Below are 20,021 nucleotides of genomic sequence, written 5' to 3'. Positions count from 1 at the left end.
CGAGCTCCTTTAGTGCAATTTGCAACGTGTGCACTCTCTCTGGTCCCAGAATTATAGTGTGTACTCCCTCTAGACCCAGAATTGCTATGTGTCCTCCCCCTAGACCCAAAATTGTAATGTGTCCCAGAAATATAGTGTTTACTTAGCTCAGTCTCAAAAGAGTATTGGTAGCTTAGCTCGTCAGGTGGGTTGTTTGTGCCCGTATCTCATCATGACCAGCAGGTGAAACAAACTGTGGAATAGTACATAAGAGGTACCTTCAGTCTGTCGAATAGCCAAACAGAACTAAGAACTTGAAAGAGAAATAAACAATACTCAAATAGGAGTAACAACAAATATACCCAAATGCTGTTGGAAAATGCAAAGGAGAGAGACCAGGAAGAAAAAGTCCCCACAGCTCGCCAGATAAGCCAGCCAAGCCACAGCCGCTGTTCTTCAATTCTCCCTGGCCCTAGAATTCGCAGGAAAAGAACAAAATCTGCACACAAACAAAACAAAAACCCCACAAGCACCACACAAAGACAGATAGGGTGGGGGACTATATCAGTCTACAGGCTAACAGAAAGAAAATTAGCAGGTAAGAACCTAATTTCTCCTTCTGTAGCACCTGGTAGACTGGTATAGTCCTTACGAATGGGATGTACCACAGCAGTACCCATTAGGGGTGGGACCCCCGAAGGGCCGACACCAGAACACGTTCACCGAATACAGCATCCCGAAGCACTTGAATATCCACACGGTAGTGCAGTGTTCTCCCTAGCGCCTTTAAACCGGGCACTCCATCCATCTAATTTAGATGACCGCCCGGCTATCATCTCAGTTGCAAATCCTGCCGCCACCGCTGCTCAACATTTTTTTTTTTTTAAACCCTCTCACCGGCTTGGGCATTTCCCGGGCTGACTTGGCACAGCCTGAATTGTCACCAAAAGTTCAGTGTTTGACTCCTGCCCGACTTTTTTTTTTTACAAAACGTCAGCAAGCGACTTGAACCCATGCTCCGGGGCTCTAACGGTAACACTGAGCATGCTGGCTTCCCTTCTCTTCCGTCCGAAACCGGAAGTTATGTCCCGGAGTATGGAATATAATGTTTACATGATATTTTTGTTTAAAATATTTGTGGGAAGGATGGGTGGGGAGGGAATAAATTTATGTATTTAAGATGACAATAGAAAGAAATTCAAGTGATGTGTATAAATACAAATGATGTAATATTATGTACTTGATTTAAGATGAAAAATAAATAAAGAATTTGAAAAAAAAAAAAGAATTAAAGTTGTATTAACATCAAGCAGCTTTCAAATGACATTATAAGCAAATAAAAATAAAATATTTTTAATACATTGCTAATTATTACCTGCATTTTACCTAAACTGTTTTGCCCTAGCTCTTACTTTGATCTTTATCTGCTACTTTTTTATTTTGCTGTAGTGCAATCACACAGGTCTCCTTCAAGGTTCAGTAACACCTCTCCATAAATTATGTGAAAGACCTCAGGAAGGAACCTAGTGATCAAAACATTATTAGAGGTGCTGTAGAACCGTTTCTTGTATGACTGGATGAGCTATATTTATCTTTTTTTTTTAGTTGTTTAAATTCATGCAGAAATAAATGGCTAGATTGAACCTAATGACTAGAGAATGACACGGGGAAAAAATTTGTCACCCGTCACTGCCTCGTCCCCGCAACCACCGTCCTGTCCCCGCAACCACTGTCTCCGTCCCCATGACTACTATCCCCGCAGCATCCATACAAACCTCAGTACAGAACTTTATTCCTGTATTCTACTCAATATCCCTACATTGTGACTTTTACTCTGTCTCTCTCCCTCCATACAAATATTCATGTATTCGAAGACTTCATTGTAATTTTTCGCTGACTGTCCAGCTCTTCTTGTTGTAAACCATCTCGAACTACTATGGCTTTGGCGGTATATAAAAATAAAATTATTATTATTATTACTGCAATATTTAGCTTATTCCTTCCTTATAAATCAAAGTTCTGGCTGCTGAACTAGAGAAAGAGATGTTCAGCTGGAAGGGCTTTGTTTATAAATTTTTATCAACACAACTAATATATTACTTTATCCTAAAGCAAAAAAAAAAAAAAAAGGAAATAAATAAATATAATTTTTTTTCTACCTTTGTTGTCTGGTTTCTGCTTTCCTCATCTTCTCATTCAATTCCTTCTATCCACTGTCTGTCTTCTCTCAGTGTCTTCCAGTTGCTCTATTACTGTGCCTCTCCTTTCAGCCCCTCCCCCAATTGGTCTGGCACCTATCTTCTTCCCTCCGCTGCTCCCATAGTCTGGCATCTCTGTCTTCTTCCCTTCCAGCATCTTCTTCCCACTCTCTGTTCCCCATTTCCCTTCAGCATCTTCTTCCCACTCTCTTCCCCAATTCTCTTCAGCGTCTTCCCCCACTCTGTCTTCCCCAATCCCCATTTCCTTTCAGCGTCTTCTCCCCACTCTATCATCCCCATTTCCTTTCAGCGTCTTCTCCCCACTCTGTGTTCCCCAATCCTCATTTCCCTTCAGTGTTTTCTCCCCACTCTGTCTTCCCCATTTCCCTTCAGCGTCTTCTCCCCACTCTGTCTTCCCCATTTCCCTTCAGCGTTTTCTCCCCACTCTATCTTCCCCAATCCCCATTTCCCTTCAGCGTCTTCTGCCCACTCTGCCTTCCTCATTTTTTCCCTTCAGCATCCTCCCCACTCTGTCTTCCCCATTTTTTTCCCTTCAGCGTCTTCTGCCCACTCTGCCTTCTTCATTTTTTCCCATCAGCGTCTTCTCCCCACTCTGTCATCCCCATTTCCCTTCAGTATCTTCTTCTCACTCTGTCTTCCCCTTCAGCATCTTCCTCCCACCACCACCACCCTTCCCTCTTGCCACATCACCGCCCTACAGCACCCCTTGCACGGCCCAAGAATCTCCCTCCCTCTGGAAAAGATTTTGTTTTACGTTAATACCCTTCAAGTATTTTAACGTCTAAATCATAGTAACATAGTAACATAGTAGATGTCGGCAGATAAAGACCTGAATGGTCCATTCAGTCTGCCCAACTTGATTCAATTTAAATTTTTTAATTTTTTCTTCTTAGCTATTTCTGGGCAAGAATCCAAAGCTCTACCCGGTACTGTGCTTGGGCTCCTACTGACAAAATCTCCGTTAAAACCTACTCCAGCCCATCTACACCCTCCCAGCCATTGAAGCCCTCCCCAGCCCATCCTCCAGCAAATGGCCATATACAGAATCAGATCGTGCAAGTCTGCCCAGTACTGGCCTTAGTTCAATTTTTAATATTATTTTCTGATTCTAGATCCTCTATGTTCATCCCACGCTTCTTTGAACTCAGTCACAGTTTTACTCTCCACCACCTCTCTCGGGAGCGCATTCCAGGCATCCACTACCCTCTCCGTAAAGTAGAATTTCCTAACATTGCCCCTGTTATGGATGTTATGGAAGAACTAAGACAAATAAAAGAAATTGTCTTAGATAGTAACAAAAAACTACAAAAAGCAATGGAAGATGCTGCAATTCTAACTAAAAGAGTGGACATCACAGAAAATAGAATTTCAACATTAGAAGATATTACAGAACAATTAAATACAGATATGAATTACAGCAAAATCATATGGAAAGAAATAACAGAGATAAAAAAAAATCTTGAAGATAGCCGGAATCGTGAAAGACGGAATAATTTAAGAATAATCGGATTACCTGAAGGAGTGGAAAAGAATGATCCGATTGCATTTCTTGAAAAATTTCTACCTAAAATACTACCACTGAAATTTAAAACGGAACTGGAAATTGAAAGAGCTCATAGGATTCCAACACAAAGAAATAACACTCAAACAGGTCCAAGAACTTTAATTTTCAAACTTTTAAGGCACCAACAAGCAATTGAAATATGCCAAATAGCCAAGGAAATCAAAAATCTTAAATGCCAAGATTCAAAAATATACATCGTCCCGGACTTTGCAAAAGAAACAGCAACAAGAAGAAAACAATTCTTAGACATGAGACCACAACTAAGATCTCTAGGAGCTAGATTTGGGCTCCTTTACCCGGCAATTATGAAGGTTACCATTGCTAACAAAACGCAAAACTTTACGGATCCAAAAAAACTACAGGAATTTATAAATCAACTGGAGCAACCTATGACAACCTAAAGAACAATTAATAAGTTCATACTAAAGACTATTGACGGTTAAAGATAGTTCAGAACGGAAAGCAATGGAAAAAGAACACACAAAGATCGAATTAAAGACTTAAACAACTTGCAACATTCTCCATGGAAAACAAGAAAACTGAAAAATACAAAAATTTTACTCAGAATAAATAGAATAAACTTACTGGAAGGAACGAAAATAAAGTGAAACACATCTCCAAACTCAAATGATGACGAAGAAAGTTTTTTCAACAACTTAAAGATGTACTGATTGAATGAGAAATTTTGAAAGCGGAGTAATAATAAGAAAGAGAATCATCCTTCAATCACAAAGAAGATTATAAAAAAAAAAAAAATAAGACGAAGTGATTGGTTTGCTATATTTCTGTTTGAAGGTGGTACTTCGGGTTTAATTTTGTGTTTAAGATACATTAAAATGCGTTTCAAATACGAAATATATGAAAAGAATGTATCTTAGACGCAAAATTTGCCTGGAAAAAATTTTTTTTTTTTAAATATATATATCTCAAAATTTATGTTCTTTTATTTATTAAGTTGAATTTTAGTACCCATAATTGTTCAACAGGCAATCCTCTATGGGAGATAAAAGGAGAGTTTTTTAGCACAGGACTTCACTCTTGTCTGCACAGGCCTCAGATACTTTAAAATCATAGATATCTAGAGAGTACCGTATTTTCGCGGATATAACGCGCGCGTTATACGTGATTTTACGTACCGCGCATACCCCTCGCGCGTTATATGCCTGAGCGCGGTATAGAAAAGTTTTTAAACATAGTTCCCACCCCGCCCGACGCCCGATTCACCCCCCCAGCAGGACCGCTCGCACCCCCACCCCGAACGACCGCTCGCACGCGCTCCCACCCGCACCCGCATCCACGATCGGAGCAAGAGGGAGCCCAAGCCCTCTTGCCCGGCCGACTCCCCGACGTCCGATACATCCCCCCCCCCCCGGCAGGACCACTCGCACCCCCACCCCGAAGGACCGCCGACTTCCCGACAATATCGGGCCAGGAGGGAGCCCAAACCCTCCTGGCCACGGCGACCCCCTACCCCCACCCCGCACTACATTACGGGCAGGAGGGATCCCAGGCCCTCCTGCCCTCGACGCAAACCCCCTCCCCCCAACGACCGCCCCCCCCCCAAGAACCTCCGCCCGTCCCCCAGCCGACCCGCGACCCCCCTGGCCGACCCCCACGACACCCCCACCCGCCTTCCCCGTACCTTTGTGTAGTTGGGCCAGAAGGGAGCCCAAACCCTCCTGGCCACGACGACCCCCTAACCCCACCCCGCACTACATTACGGGCAGGAGGGATCCCAGGCCCTCCTGCCCTCGACGCAAACCCCCCTCCCTCCAACGACCGCCCGCCCCCAAGAACCTCCGACCGCCCCCCCAGCCGACCCGCGACCCCCCTGGCCGACCCCCACGACCCCCCCACCCCCCTTCCCCGTACCTTTGGAAGTTGGCCGGACAGACGGGAGCCAAACCCGCCTGTCCGGCAGGCAGCCAACGAAGAAATGAGGCCGGATTGGCCCATCCGTCCTAAAGCTCCGCCTACTGGTGGGGCCTAAGGCGCGTGGGCCAATCAGAATAGGCCCTGGAGCCTTAGGTCCCACCTGGGGGCGCGGCCTGAGACACATGGTCGGGTTTGGCCCATGTGCCTCAGGCCGCGCCCCCAGGTGGGACCTAAGGCTCCAGGGCCTATTCTGATTGGCCCACGCGCCTTAGGCCCCACCAGTAGGCGGAGCTTTAGGACGGATGGGCCAATCCGGCCTCATTTCTTCGTTGGCTGCCTGCCGGACAGGCGGGTTTGGCTCCCGTCTGTCCGGCCAACTTCCAAAGGTACGCGGAAGGGGGGTGGGGGGGGTCGTGGGGGTCGGCCAGGGGGGTCGCGGGTCGGCTGGGGGACGGGCGGAGGTTCTTGGGGGGGGGCGGTCGTTGGGGGGAGGGGGTTTGCGTCGAGGGCAGGAGGGCCTGGGATCCCTCCTGCCCGTAATGTAGTGCGGGGTGGGGTTAGGGGGTCGCCGTGGCCAGGAGGGTTTGGGCTCCCTCCTGGCCCGATATTGTTGGGGAGTCGGCGGTCCTTCGGGGTGAGGGTGCGAGTGGTCCTGCCGGGGGGGGGGGGGTGTATCGGACGTCGGGGGGGGGCATCAGGCTTTCAGAATGGGGACAGACCTTCAAGGGGGACAGGACTTCAAGGGGGGACAGTGCACGGAAAGTCAGGGGGGGTGAACGGAGAGTCGGGACAGCGCACGGAAAGTCAGGGCAGTGCACGGAAGTCAGGGGGGTGAACGGAGAGTCGGGACAGCGCACGGAAAGTCAGGGCGGGCGAAAGGAGCGTCGGGCATCATGCGCGTTATATGCCTGAGCGCGGTATAGAAAAGTTTTGGTACATATCATCGTGATTTCTGCGCGCTATACCCCTGTGCGCGTTTTACACAGGTGCGCGTTATATCCGCGAAAATACGGTATACTATTGAGACAGAACTTACAAGAATACTGATGAGAATGTTAGCTTCTCTTAATTGACAACTCTTTCGTGAATCATAAGAAAATAATGAGTATAAAAGATGGGGGGATTCCTGTGCTGAAGACTCTTGTTACAGTTCTGAGGAAAGAGGCTAAATTGGAAAGCTTCTTAAAGTAAAAATAATATACCACCTGAAAAGAAATGAAATGTAATTGAAATGTTCTTAGATATAAGTGATTTAATAAATTCATTCTTATGGATTTAAAGATATACAAATACAGAAAATAATCTTTCAATACATAAGAATGAAAAACTTTTTACTTATTCTTATAATTAATAATAAAATAAGAGAAAATATACAGAAATATATAAAAAATGGTAGTACTTTATATAATTATTAATAGCTTATCGGAGTTATCTAAATCTAACCTCAACCTGCGTATCCAAGTTTTCGTAATTAATAAGGGGGGGAAGGGAGGGAAAAGAGGGATGGGAAGGAATAAAAGGGAAATATATAAGGTAATCATGGGAATAAAGGAAAAAAGAGAAATGAAATACTTAAAACAATGGGAAAATATACATAATTTAATATCTGAGAATTTAAAAATAAATGGATATTAAAATTATGTCTTTAAATGTTAACGGTCTAAATCATATGATAAAAAGGAAAAAAGCACTATCATTTTTAAAAAGGCAAGATGCAGATATATGCCTTATACAAGAGACCCACCTCTCACATATAGAATCTAAAAAGCTAGAAGGAGGCTGGGTCAAACAGTGTTTTTTCTCACCAGCTATAGGGAAAAAAGCAGGTGTTGCTATTTTAATTAATAAAAAATGCTCTGCTTCATTTAAACTAAAAGCTTCAGATATTCATGGAAGATGGATAATGGTGGAAATGAATATGGGAAATACTACCATGACGTTAATCAATATATACGCCCCTAATTCGAACCAAAATGAATTCTTTAAAACTCTTCAACAACTAATCATACCACTGGCTACTTCAAATCTTATAGTAGCAGGGGACTTCAATGCTGTAATGGATCCTTTATTAGATAAAAACCCAAGTAGAGTTATGAAATCTATGGGACTAGATAATTTGATTCAATCTTGTGATTTAATAGATATATGGAGAATACTTCATTTTGATGGTCGGGAATTTTCTTTCTGTTCTCATGTTCACAATTCCTTTTCAAGAATAGATTATATCTTTACTTCAAATCATCTTGCACATCAAGTGACACAAGCAGCCATTGATCCAATTATTCTATCTGACCATGGTGGAGTGTGGATCAAAATTAAAACTACAGATCAAAATAATAACAGACCAATTTGGAAAATGGATAATACACTGTTGGTTGACCAAAACTTTTGTGAAAATCTTCTAACAAAAATGAAAGAATTTTTTCAAATAAACGATAATGATGATATTAACAGAGAAACTTTATGGGATGCTTTTAAGGCATCAATTAGAGGACAAATAATTTCTTATTCGGCTTTTCTAAAAAAACAAATTAAAAAACAATTTTTAATCTTAGAAAAAGAGATTAAAAATTTAGAATCAAAACTTATAGAAAAATGGGAATATTCTATTCAACAAGAATTATTAAAATTAAAAGGTAAATATAATGAGATCTCATCTAAGATGATTAGGAAAGATTTATTTTCTCAACAAACATTGTACTATGGTAATTCAAACAAATCAGGAAGAATATTGGCAAATTATCTTAAAGCGAAAAAAAGAAAAACAAAATTAATAGCAATAAAAGATGAAAATGGAAATACATATACACAAATTGAACCTATTTTAAAACAATTCTTAAAATTTTATAAATCTCTTTATTCTTCCGAAAATTATCTAAATAAAGAAAAAGATGGTTTTGAATTTTTAAAAATGTTAGAGGGTCCAAAAATTCCTGAACATATAAAACGAAGTTTGGAAGAACCAATATCACTAAAAGAATTAGGAACAGCTTTGAAGTCCCTTAGAGTTGGATCCGCTCCAGGTGGTGATGGATATACAGTGGAATTTTATAAAACATTTCAAAATTTTTTATTACCCTATTTATTAAATCTTTATCAATATCAACTCAATAAAGGTTGTATCAAAGGCACTATAGCAGAATCTTTGACTATTGTTTTGCCAAAGTCCAATAAAGATCCCACTTTGGTCTCAAACTATAGACCAATATCTTTAATAAATGTAGATGGAAAATTATTAGCAAAAATACTTGCGCTAAGATTAGCTAAAGCTCTCCCCCATATAATAGGTATGCATCAAACAGGATTCGTTGCTCAAAGACATTCATCTCACAATACCAGATTAACATTCCATATGTTATATTTAACAAAGAAAATGAATGAACCTACTTTTGCAATTTCATTAGATGCAGAAAAGGCCTTTGATAGAGTAGAATGGCCTTTCATGTATCAAGCAATGGAATGGTTTGGTATAGGTCCTGGATTTATACAAATGATACAAACAATGTATAGCTCCCCTTCTGCTAGACTATATATTAATAATACGTTTTCAGAAAAATTTAATCTACAGAGAGGAGTTAGACAAGGATGTCCCTTATCCCCTTTGCTGTTTGATATTGTTTTAGAACCCTTAATATTAGCCATCCAACAAGCTAAGGAGATACAGGGTATACCTCATTCAGATAAAGAATATAAGATATCTGCTTACGCAGATGATTTATTACTATATCTGAAGAATCCAGAATCCACCATTCCACATCTACTTGAATTGATTGAGAAATTTGGAAATTTTTCAGGATATAAAATTAATTGGAATAAATCAGAGATTCTTCCACTAAATATACATTGTACAAAAGGTTTATTTGATACATTCCCTTTTGTTTGGAAGGAAGAATATATTAAATACCTTGGAATTTTGATAACAAAAACAGTAGATGAAACAATGAAAATTAATGAAAAATGCTTATTACAAAAAGTAATAGAAATGTGTGAGCAATGGAATCCTTTGCATTTATCTTGGTGGGGAAGAGTACAAACTGTAAAAATGATGATTTTACCGGTAATATGTTACCAAATGGGGATGATACCAGTTTTCTTTCAAGATTCATTTTATACAAAAATAAATAGGACTTTGACAAAATTTATATGGCTCAATAAAAAACCAAGAATTGCTCTAGCGTCATTACAAAAACCAATTAAGGAGGGAGGGGTAAATTTTCCCAATTTTTATAGGTATCATCAAGCCTATATCTTACGTCATGGTATGTATTGGATCCTCCCAGAACCCACAGATAATATTCCAGACTGGTTTTGGCTAGAATGGAGGCTTATGTTTCCATTACGTCTTAATCATGTAATTAGTATCAAAATGCCAAGGTTATACAAAGATCATAAAATATTTATGGATACCTGGAAAACTTTAAAATACATAAGTAATCTTACTCAAATTCCAATTAGTAAATCAACCAACCAAACTATATGGCTAAACCCCAAGATTAAAATTGGCGGTTTTAAAGTCATCTGGAAACATTGGATGATAGCAGGCATTCGCACTTTGGATGATGTAATTAAAAATGATAAATTGCTGGAGTTTTCACAATTGCAACAAAAATTTGGTCTCAATAAAACACAATATTTTAAATGGTTGCAATTGAAGCAATCTATTCAGAAAGGGTTCCCTGAATGGAAAGATCTCGCTAAATATCACAGTTTGGAATTCTTATGTTTCCAGATGGACTCAATTGATCACAAAGCCGCACAGTGGTATAAATTAATATCCGGATATATAAATAAAAAACCAAAAAACGGTCTTAGAAACATTTGGAGCATTGAGATAAAACACCAAATTAGTACATCTCAATGGCCACGACTTTGGTCTTGGAGGCTAAAATGTACGGTGTCAGCATCTATGAGACAAACTTGGTTTTTTCTTCTTCATAGAGCTTTTTGGACCCCTACTCGTTTACAAAAAATAGATAGTTCAAGATCTAATAGATGCTGGCACTGTCATATTGAAATTGGGACATTAGATCATCTTTTATTCTTTTGTCCATTTATCCTATCATTCTGGAAATCAATTTGGCCCCAAATTAACAGAATGTTAGAAAATCCGGTAGCCTTGACATATGATACTATATTATTTGGAACAACCATGAGAGCAAAAAGCCAAATTTCATCTAGTAATAACAAACTTTTATTTATTTTAACTGGAATTGCAATACAACAAATTACATCCAATTGGAAACAACATGATAGATTGAATTATATGTTCTGGTGGAATTCGGTATGCCACATATACAAAATGGAACTCACTATTGCGACACACAAAGGATACATGAATAAATTTCAAAAAATATGGGGACCATTAACTGATTTTTGTAAAGAAAGATAATTTTTTCCTATAAATAAAACTAGGAAATATCTGAAGACCGTTAACAAGATTTCTCTAATAAAAATCAACTTTTCCCATGATAAGATAATTGTAAAGAGGGGAACGGGGTGGGCTTTTCAATTTTGATTATTACATACTAAATTAATATTTAAAGAATGTACAATAAAATTGATTTATGTATTATTGGTTGGGAAGGAGGGAGGGACAGGGGATTATTATATTAATGTTAAACTTGATATTAATATATGAGTTAGTCAAGTGTGTATTTAAGTTTCCATTGAGTTTATTTGTAACACTTGTTGTAACATAAAAAATGAATAAAGATTTATAAAACTAACATTGCCCCTGAATCTACCACCCCTCAACCTCAAATTATGTCCTCTGGTTTTACCATTTTCCTTTCTCTGAAAAAGATTTTGTTCTACGTTAATACCCTCCAAGTATTTGAACGTCTGAATCATATCTCCCCTGTCTCTCCTTTCCTCTAGGGTATACATATTCAGGGCTTCCAGTCTCTCCTCATACGTCTTCTGGCGCAAGCCTCCTATCATTTTCGTCGCCCTCCTCTTGACCGCTTCAAGTCTTCTTATGTCCTTCGCCAGATATGGTCTCCAAAATTGAACACAATACTCCAAGTGGGGCCTTACCAATGACCTGTACAGGGGCATCAACACCTTCTTCCTTCTACTGGCTATGCCTCTCTTTATACAGCCCAGCATCCTTCTGGCAGCAGCCACTGCCTTGTCACAGTGTTTTTTCGCCTTTAGATCTTCGGACACTATCACCCCAAGGTCCCTCTCCCCATCCGTGCATATCAGCTTCTCTCCTCCTAGCATATAAGGTTCCTTCCGATTATTGATCCCCAAATGCATTACTCTGCATTTCTTTGCATTGAATTTTAGTTGCCAGGCATTAGACCATTCCTTTAACTTTTGCAGATCCTTTTTCATATTTTCCACTCCCTCTTTGGTGTCTACTCTGTTACAAATCTTGGTATCATCTGCAAAAAGGCACACTTTTCCTTCTAACCATTCAGCAATGTCACTCACAAACATATTGAACAGGATTGGCCCCAGCACTGAACCCTGAGGGACTTCACTACTCACCTTGGATGTGTCCTCTTTTGTAAATACTGACGAAAAGAAAAGAACATGTTTAGTCTATCCGCCACTTCTTTTTCCTCCTTCACCACTCCTTTCCTATCTCCGTTATCCAGCGGTCCCATCTCCTCCCTTGCCGGCTGCTTCCTTTTAACATATCTGAAAAACGGTTTGAAATTTCGTGCTTCCCTTGCTAGCCTCGCTTCGTATTCTCTTTTTGCTCTTCTAACCACTCGGTGACATTTTTTTTGATGCTTCCTGTGCTTGTTCCAGTTTTCCCCGGTTTTGTCCTTTTTCCACATCCGGAATGATTCTTTCTTATCCCCTATCGCTTTCTTTACTTCTTTAGTTTTCTAAATCTGGGGATATACAGAAAAGGATGCAAAAATAACTGAACAAAAGACCCGGCGTGGATAACTAAAGAAGTAAAGAAATAATAATAATAATAATAACTTTATTTTGTATACAGCAATACCAGAAGCAGTTCAGAGTGGTTTACAGAAGAGACTGTACACAGACAGCGATGTTACAAAGAATATTGTCAATTACATTGGTAGAGTAGTCGGATATGCAATAAGTAGATCAGAGATACAACAAGACAGGGAGGAGTCAGAGAAATTTGTCAAAGAGATAGGTTTTGATTGATTTCCTGAAGACTTGGTAGGAGGGTGTTAGAAATGAGGGTTGTTAGACATTTATAGGGGATAGGGGACAAGAAAAAATCATTCCGGATGTGAACCGCCTAGAATTATTTGGTTAAGCGATTTAGAAATTAATTTTAAACATAATTTTAAACATAAACATAAATCAAACTATAAACCATAATTGACACGGGAACAAATCTGTCCCTTTCCCATTCCTGCAAGTTCTGCCTTAACTGCACAAGCCTCAAACACTTGTGATTTTAAAGACTTCGAGGCTTGTGCAGATGAGGACAGAGCATGCAGGAATGGGACAGGGACAGAGCTCGTGGGGATGGGATGGTGATAGATCCCATGGGGACAGGGAAAATTTGCCCCATGTCAGTCTCTATAAAGTGTCTTGCAAACTGTGTGCCACAAAGAGATTCCGGCTATGCCACGAGACATTCCAGAATTTATTTTTAAAATTCCCTTCATAAGAAATAATTCATAAAATAAATATACAGTAGAACAGATGATGTGTACATCGTGTATGCAAGAGTCTGTCACTGCTGACACCTCACTTCCTCTCGGCCCTCTGTGTACCTCTGTAAATATTCGCCAGTGCGAGCAGCATCTTCCACCTGCTGCTTGCACCAGCTTTGGCTCCCTTCTGACATCACTTCCTGTCACAAGGCCAGGATGTGCCATCAGAAGGGAAATAGAAGTTGCTTACAGTAGTTCTCCTTGGACAGATGATCTTACAGCCACACAAGAAGGTGACGTCCCCGTGACGGAGCCGACCCGGCAGTCTAAAAGCTGCAAAGCTAAAGAGCTTTGCGCATGTGCCAGCCCTCCCGCCCGAAAGTATCCCACCTGGCCCCTATATAAGCACACCCCCAACCGACATAAACAGTTCGGTATAAAGCTGGCGGCAACAATAGGGAAGGCTGGGCGGGATTGTGTGGCTGTAAGATCATCTGTCCAAGGAGAACTACCGTTACAGGTAAGCAACTTCTATTTCTCCCTGGACAGGGATCTTACAGCCACACAAGAAGGTGCCTCCCGAGCTGAAGGTAACAGAATAACCAAATGCTATTATAATAATAATAAAGATCTGTTACCTGAGACGTAGAGGAGGAGGGATGTTGACGCCTCACAATGCCGCTTGCAGGACCGTAGAACCCAGTGATGCATCTGCGCCGGATTCCACATCAAGGCAGTAGTGTTTGGCAAAGGTATGAATCCTGGACCAGGTGGCCGCTCGACAGATCTCTTGGAGAGGAGCGAGGCGAAGGTTAGCCCAGGTGGTAGCCATAGCTCGGAGGTCATGAGCCGTGACATGTGGAGGGATCTCCTGAAGAGCAGGACTGGAGGCGGAGGCATAACAGTACGCAATGAGCTGGGTAATCCAAGAGGACAAGGTCAACTTCGAAACTGGTCTAGGAGAGGAAGATGGACGGATGGAGAGGAACAACTGAGACAGGCGCTGAGGAGTCGCAGTTCTGTCCAAATAGATGCGGAGAGCTCTGGAGTCGTTCGGCCTCCGGCGAAGGGTGAGGGGGTGGATGAAAAGTAGGCAGCACAATGGATTGGTTCAAATGGAAGGCTGAGACCACCTTGGGCAGGAATTTAGGATGAGTGCGTAACAGCACTTTGTCATGAAGAAATTGGGTATAGGGACTATAGGATACCAAGGCATGGAGTTCTCCAATGCGGCGAGCCGAGGTAATAGCTACCAGGAATAGAGTCTTCCAGGTAAGAAATTTGAGTGGTATGACAGAGAGAGGTTCAAATGGGGGAGCCATGAGAGCCTGCAGCACGAGGTTGAGATCCCAGACCGGCACAGGAGGTCGGAGGGGAGGATGCAGACGAAGAAGTCCTTTGAAGAAGCGCTTGACCACAGGATGGCGTACCAGAGAGACCGCATCCACGGGGTCATGGTACACAGAGATGGCTACCAGATGAAGGCGAATGGAGTTGTAGGATAATCCGCAGACCTGCAGAGAGGTAAGGTAGTGGAGGACCTGAGCCAAGGGCGAGGTGCTGGGGTGAACACGACGAGTGGAGCACCAGTGCTGGAAACGGGTCCACTTGGCGGAGTAGGAGCGTTGAGTCGCAGGAGCTCTAGAGGCAAGAAGGATGTGTAGGACCTCCGGAGGGAAGGCAGAGTCCCCAGTCAGCGTGGGAGCAGGAGCCAGGCTGTCAATTTGAGAGACGGAAGATTGGGGTGAAGCAACTGACCGTCGTGTTGTGTGAGAAGATCCGGGAACTGCGGGAGAATCCAAGGAGCCTGAGAAGCCCGGTTGAGGAGGACGGGGAACCAGGCTTGTCGCGGCCAATACGGTGTGATGAGGATCAGGGAGGCATTGTCTGCGATGGCCTTTTGAAGGACTTTTCCAATCAGAGGAATCGGAGGAAACGCATAGAGGAGATGCTGAGACCAGTGGAGGAGGAACGCATCGTCTGCCAGACAGGTTGGTTCTCCGTACCTGGAGCAAAATCTGGGACATTTGGCGTCCGTCTGGGATGCAAAGAGGTCGACGTGAGGAGTGCCCCATTGTGCAAAAAGTTTTCGCGTAACTGTGCTCTGAAGCGACCATTCGTGAGGACTGAGTTGCCTGCTGAGTATGTCTGCGAGCTGGTTGTCTGTGCCCGGAAGGTAGACCGCCTGCAGGGTGGAGTGGAGCTGGAGAGCGAGGTTCCAAATGGAGACTGCTTCGCGGGATAGGCCAGAGGAGCCCATCCCCCCCTGTTTGTTCACATAGAACATGGCAACCTGGTTGTCGGTGCGGATTCGGATGATCTGACTGTGCAAGTGGTGTTGGAACACCTGCAGAGCGAGATGGATGGCATGCAGTTCCAGGAAGTTGATGCTGCAGCGAGCTAATGCGGGGGACCAGGTGCCCTGCGTGGACCAAGAGAGGAGATGAGCGCCCCAGCCTTTCTTGGAGGCATCCATTGTGATGGTGACAGTAGGCTGAGGAGGATGAAATAGAAGCCCATGAGAGAGGGGATCCACGTGAAACCACCATTGCAAGTCCTGAAGCACTTGGGGCGTTAATCTGTTAGACTGTAGATGCGTGGAAAGAGGCTGAAGGAACTGGTTCCAATGGGTTTTGAGAAACCATTGGATAGGCCTCATCTTTAGGCGAGCAAACTGCAGCACTTGCACTGTGGCCGCCATGTGTCCTAGCAAGGTGAGAACGTCCCTGGCTGTGACCCAGAGACCTGGGTACCAGGGGGACATCAGCTGTTGGATGACTTGTGCTCGCAGTGACGGGAGGAAAACCATAGCCTGCTGAGTCTGAAAAGTTGCCCCGATGAATTGCAGCGATTGAGATGGGAGGAGATGGGACTTTGGAAAATTGAGGAGAAATCCCAACTGTAGAAGGAGGTTTACGGTTTGGCTCAAAGTGTGGAGGGCGAGGCAGGGCGTCATAGCCGAAATGAGCCAGTCGTCCAGGTAGGGGAAGATGGACAGGCCCTGTTTGCGCAGATGTGCTACTATGGGGATGACACATTTGGAAAAGACCCTTGGTGCTGACGAGAGGCCAAAGGGGAGAACCGTGTACTGGTAGTGAAGGTTCTGAAACACACAACGGAGATACTGCCTGTGAGAGGGATGTATGGGAATATGCAGATAGGCATCCTGAAGGTCTATGGACGTGAGCCAAGCGTCGACTTGGAGCAGAGGAGCAATGGCGGAGATCGAGAGCATGTGGAACCTTTCCTTTAATATGAATTTGTTTAGGTTCCGTAGGTCCAAAATCGGGCGAACGCCCCCCGTCTTCTTTGGAATGAGGAAGTATCGGGAATAGAACCCCTGGCCCCACTGGGGACCGGCTCTACGGCCCGAATGTCCAGCAACCGAGACAACTCCTGTTGCAAAGGAAGCAGGTGAGATGGTTGGAGGGACTGGTGGGACGGGGGGCACCAAGGAGGAGGAGCCAGGAAGCGAAGGCGGTATCCATGTTGAATGATGCGCAAGACCCAGGTGTCTGTGGTTATATCCCGCCAGGTCTGGAGAAAAAACCTCAACCGACCTCCCACCGGGACAGCGGGAAGGGGAGGGTTGTCAAAAAGAGGGTTGGGGCTTCTGGCCCGCAGGTTGAGCGGGTTTAGGAGAGCGACGGTCTCTGGGGGCTCTGTTGGAGGATTGCTGTCGATAGGGCCGAAACTGCTTCTGCAGACATGGAGCAAACTATCTGGCAGAAGAAAACGACTTCCTGGTCTGGAACTGCCGTTGAGAAGGTAGCTGCTTCTTAAAGGGCTGTTTTGAGTGATGTGCGGTATCCTCCTCCAGAGCATCCAGTGTGGTGCAATCCTCTTTAAGCCCCTCAATAAGATCCTTAACCTTGTCTCCAAACAAGCTGTCTCCGAGACAAGGAGCATCTGCCACCTTTGCATGGATGTCCACCCCCAGTTTAGAGCATTGCAACCATGCCAGTCTGCGGGTGGAAATACCTGTAGCCGCTCCCCTTATGGCGGTATTAAAGGCATCGTCAGCCGCCCGGATAAGGTTCTTGGAGCATTCTTCGAAGTTGGAGAGGACGGCATTAAAAGCCTCCTGCGTGGGCACCGGTAAGGTCTCGACCAGTTTTCTCATATCCTCCATGTTGGAATAGAGGTATTGGGTGTAGAAGAACTGATGGATGGCAATTCGCCCAGACAGCATGGAATTTTGGTATGCTCGTTTACCCATGGAGTCCATGATGCGCATCTCGCGGACTGGTGGAGTAGATGCGAAGTCTTTGGAGGACTTGGATTTCCGCAAGGCAGAGCGGACAACCAGGGATTGGTGAGGGAGTTGAGTTTTGCCAAACCCCGCTACATCCTGAACCTTGTATTTATGTTCCAAACTGCGTTTCGTGACCTGGGACGAGTAGGGGGTGTTCCATATTGCTTTCTGAGAATCAGCCAGAGTAGCATGAAGGGGCAAAGAGACCACTTCTTTTGGAATATGAAGATACTTAAGCACCTGAAGCCTCTGTTCCCGGGGGTCCGGCTGGGCCGTGGTGGTCAATTGTAAAGAAGACGCCATCTTGGACAGGAAGTGTGGGTAGGAGGTGTCTTCCGGGGGTGATGCCCTATCCCGCTCAGACGGAGTATCCTCATGAGCCAGAGAAGAGAGCAGGGGATCCATCTGTAGATCAGGCGAGGGAGAGCGCGAGGAGGAAGCATAGTAAGATTCCAGTTCCGCCGCCATAGAAAAGGTAGTGGAGACAGAGTCGGAGAGATGGGCATCATGCTGGACCAGATGAGGTGCGGATGTAAGCTGAGTGCCCTGTTCAATAGGCTGAGCGGAGAGGAGCGGAGGAGATGCAGAAAGCAGTTGTTGTTGCTGAAAGAGCTGGAACTGCTGGAAAAGTTGAAAAAGTGCAGGCTGCATCAGAGGCTGAGACTGGTGAGAGAGCTGGGGAGGATCCTGGGTTGGAGCAGCAGCAGCAGACAGTGTAGGAGGAGAGCCCGAGGAGGAGGAGGAACTAGAGGAGATAAGATGTTTAGCTTTCCTCTTCAGTTTCTTGGATGGGCTGGCTGAAGCAGAGTGCAGATGCCGGTCTGGGGAGGCAGAACGCTGGGCTGCAGGCTCTGTATGAGAAGGAGCACGGTGCCGACGGCTGGAGTCAGTCGGTGCCGAGGGCGGGACCGAGAGAGAGCGATCCTGCCGGGATTGGCCAGTGGGAGCAGTCACTGAGCCAATAGGCAGTGGAGGAGCAAGGGAGCCAATAGGCAGCGTCCCTGCGTGTGACATCATCGGCCCCGACGTGCCACACGCAGGAGACGCTGGTGCCTGAGCTGGTTTGCGAAGCACCAGCTTCGGCACCTTGAGAGGCGGTCCCTGCGGCTCCGATGCTCCTTGCTGGCAGGCGGAGGAGAGAGCGGAGGCCGCGTTCGGGAGCTCAAATTCTTTTAGTTTAAGCGCTCGAATTTTGAGCGAGCGCTTGTTTAATTTAGCGCAGTGAGCGCAGGAAGACGTCCGGTGGAGGGGACCCAGGCAATGGATACAGGAGGCGTGCGGGTCAGTCGCCGACATCTTGAGGTCGCACGTGGAGCAGCGTTTAAATCCAGGTTTGGCTTTTTCAGGCATGCTAAACCAGAGCGCTGCTAAATCAAAATCGTGTAGAAGAGAAATGTTGGTAATAAAAGTTGAAGCGATAAGGAAACGGGTTGACCCCGTTAAGACTACCGAGTCGGATAGATCGCGGAAACTTTTAAAACTGTTTATGTCGGTTGGGGGTGTGCTTATATAGGGGCCAGGTGGGATACTTTCGGGCGGGAGGGCTGGCACATGCGCAAAGCTCTTTAGCTTTGCAGCTTTTAGACTGCCAGGTCGGCTCCGTCACGGGGACGTCACCTTCTTGTGTGGCTGTAAGATCCCTGTCCAGGGAGAATTGAGGGTAGCGCGAGCAGCAGGTGGAAGACTCTGCCCGCGATGGCGAATATTTACCGAGGAATAATTTCAATCATAATGTGCTGCGAAAAAACATTTGCTCCGTTTAGTGAGCCAGAGTTAAAAAGGTTTGCAAGACACTGCTCTAGCTTAAATGGTGGTGCATTCAAACAGAAGTACTTTCATGGTACATAAAAAGGTAGTCCAGGGATCCTATAAGCACCTCTTTGGTGAGTAAACTGCTGTTTTGTGTGCTCAGATTAATTATTTTATTTAAATATTTATATACCACTTATAGCCTAAGTGGTTCACATTCAGGTACTCAAGCATTTTCCCCTCTCACACTCTAATGTACCTGGGGCAATGGAGGATAAAATGACTTGCCCAGGGTCACAAGGAGCCACACACTCCCCTATACCAATCTAAATCTCTCCAAACCCAGTCCTGGAAGGAAATCAGATAGGCCAATTGGAGACTAGAACAGTCAAAAGATGTCACTCAACATCCCAGCCTGTAACAGCCAAATTTAAAATGTCAAATACAGGTAAACCCAAGTCACGCCTCACATGGTGTCTGGGCTTCTCGCCATCGGCTCGACTTTTCTCAGAGCATGAGGCGGCCCAGGCTTTTACCTTGGAGCGTTGGCCATTGAATGTTTTCAGCAGGCTGGTCTCTTCTGTTTCTATGCCAAAGGCTATGTAAGGTCCTGTGATGATATCTCCCCGGTATTCGTGTAAAGGAATACCTCTTCTCTTGGGCACAAAGAGACACATACACGTTAGACAATAAGCAGATGGGGCCTAAAACGACCTACTTAGCAGCCCTCTGCCAACTACAGAACCTTTCTCCCTTCCCAATAACATGCTATTAATGATGCATGA

The 20,021-nt window shown here is 44.3% G+C and overlaps 1 protein-coding gene across 8 annotated transcripts in view; it reads right to left on the bottom strand.

Moving 5' to 3' along the window:
• The window catches only part of DNAAF3 (dynein axonemal assembly factor 3), a 55,557-nt gene that overhangs the window by 10,427 nt on the left and 25,109 nt on the right, over positions 1-20,021 (bottom strand). For 7 of the 8 annotated variants that reach the window (XM_033959854.1, XM_033959852.1, XM_033959857.1 and 4 more), the window contains exon 8: positions 19,773-19,892. The exons of the other annotated variant lie outside the window; for it this stretch is intronic. In XM_033959854.1, coding sequence (XP_033815745.1) covers positions 19,773-19,892 — 120 coding nt within the window. The remainder of the gene's footprint in view (positions 1-19,772; positions 19,893-20,021) is intronic. 8 annotated transcript variants of the gene reach the window in all.

The sequence above is a fragment of the Geotrypetes seraphini genome, chromosome 10 (genome assembly GCF_902459505.1).
Source record: "Geotrypetes seraphini chromosome 10, aGeoSer1.1, whole genome shotgun sequence".
In the NCBI taxonomy this organism is placed as follows: domain Eukaryota; kingdom Metazoa; phylum Chordata; class Amphibia; order Gymnophiona; family Dermophiidae; genus Geotrypetes; species Geotrypetes seraphini.
Note: the sequence above shows the minus strand (reverse complement) of the source record. Positions and strands in the feature narration are given on the sequence as shown.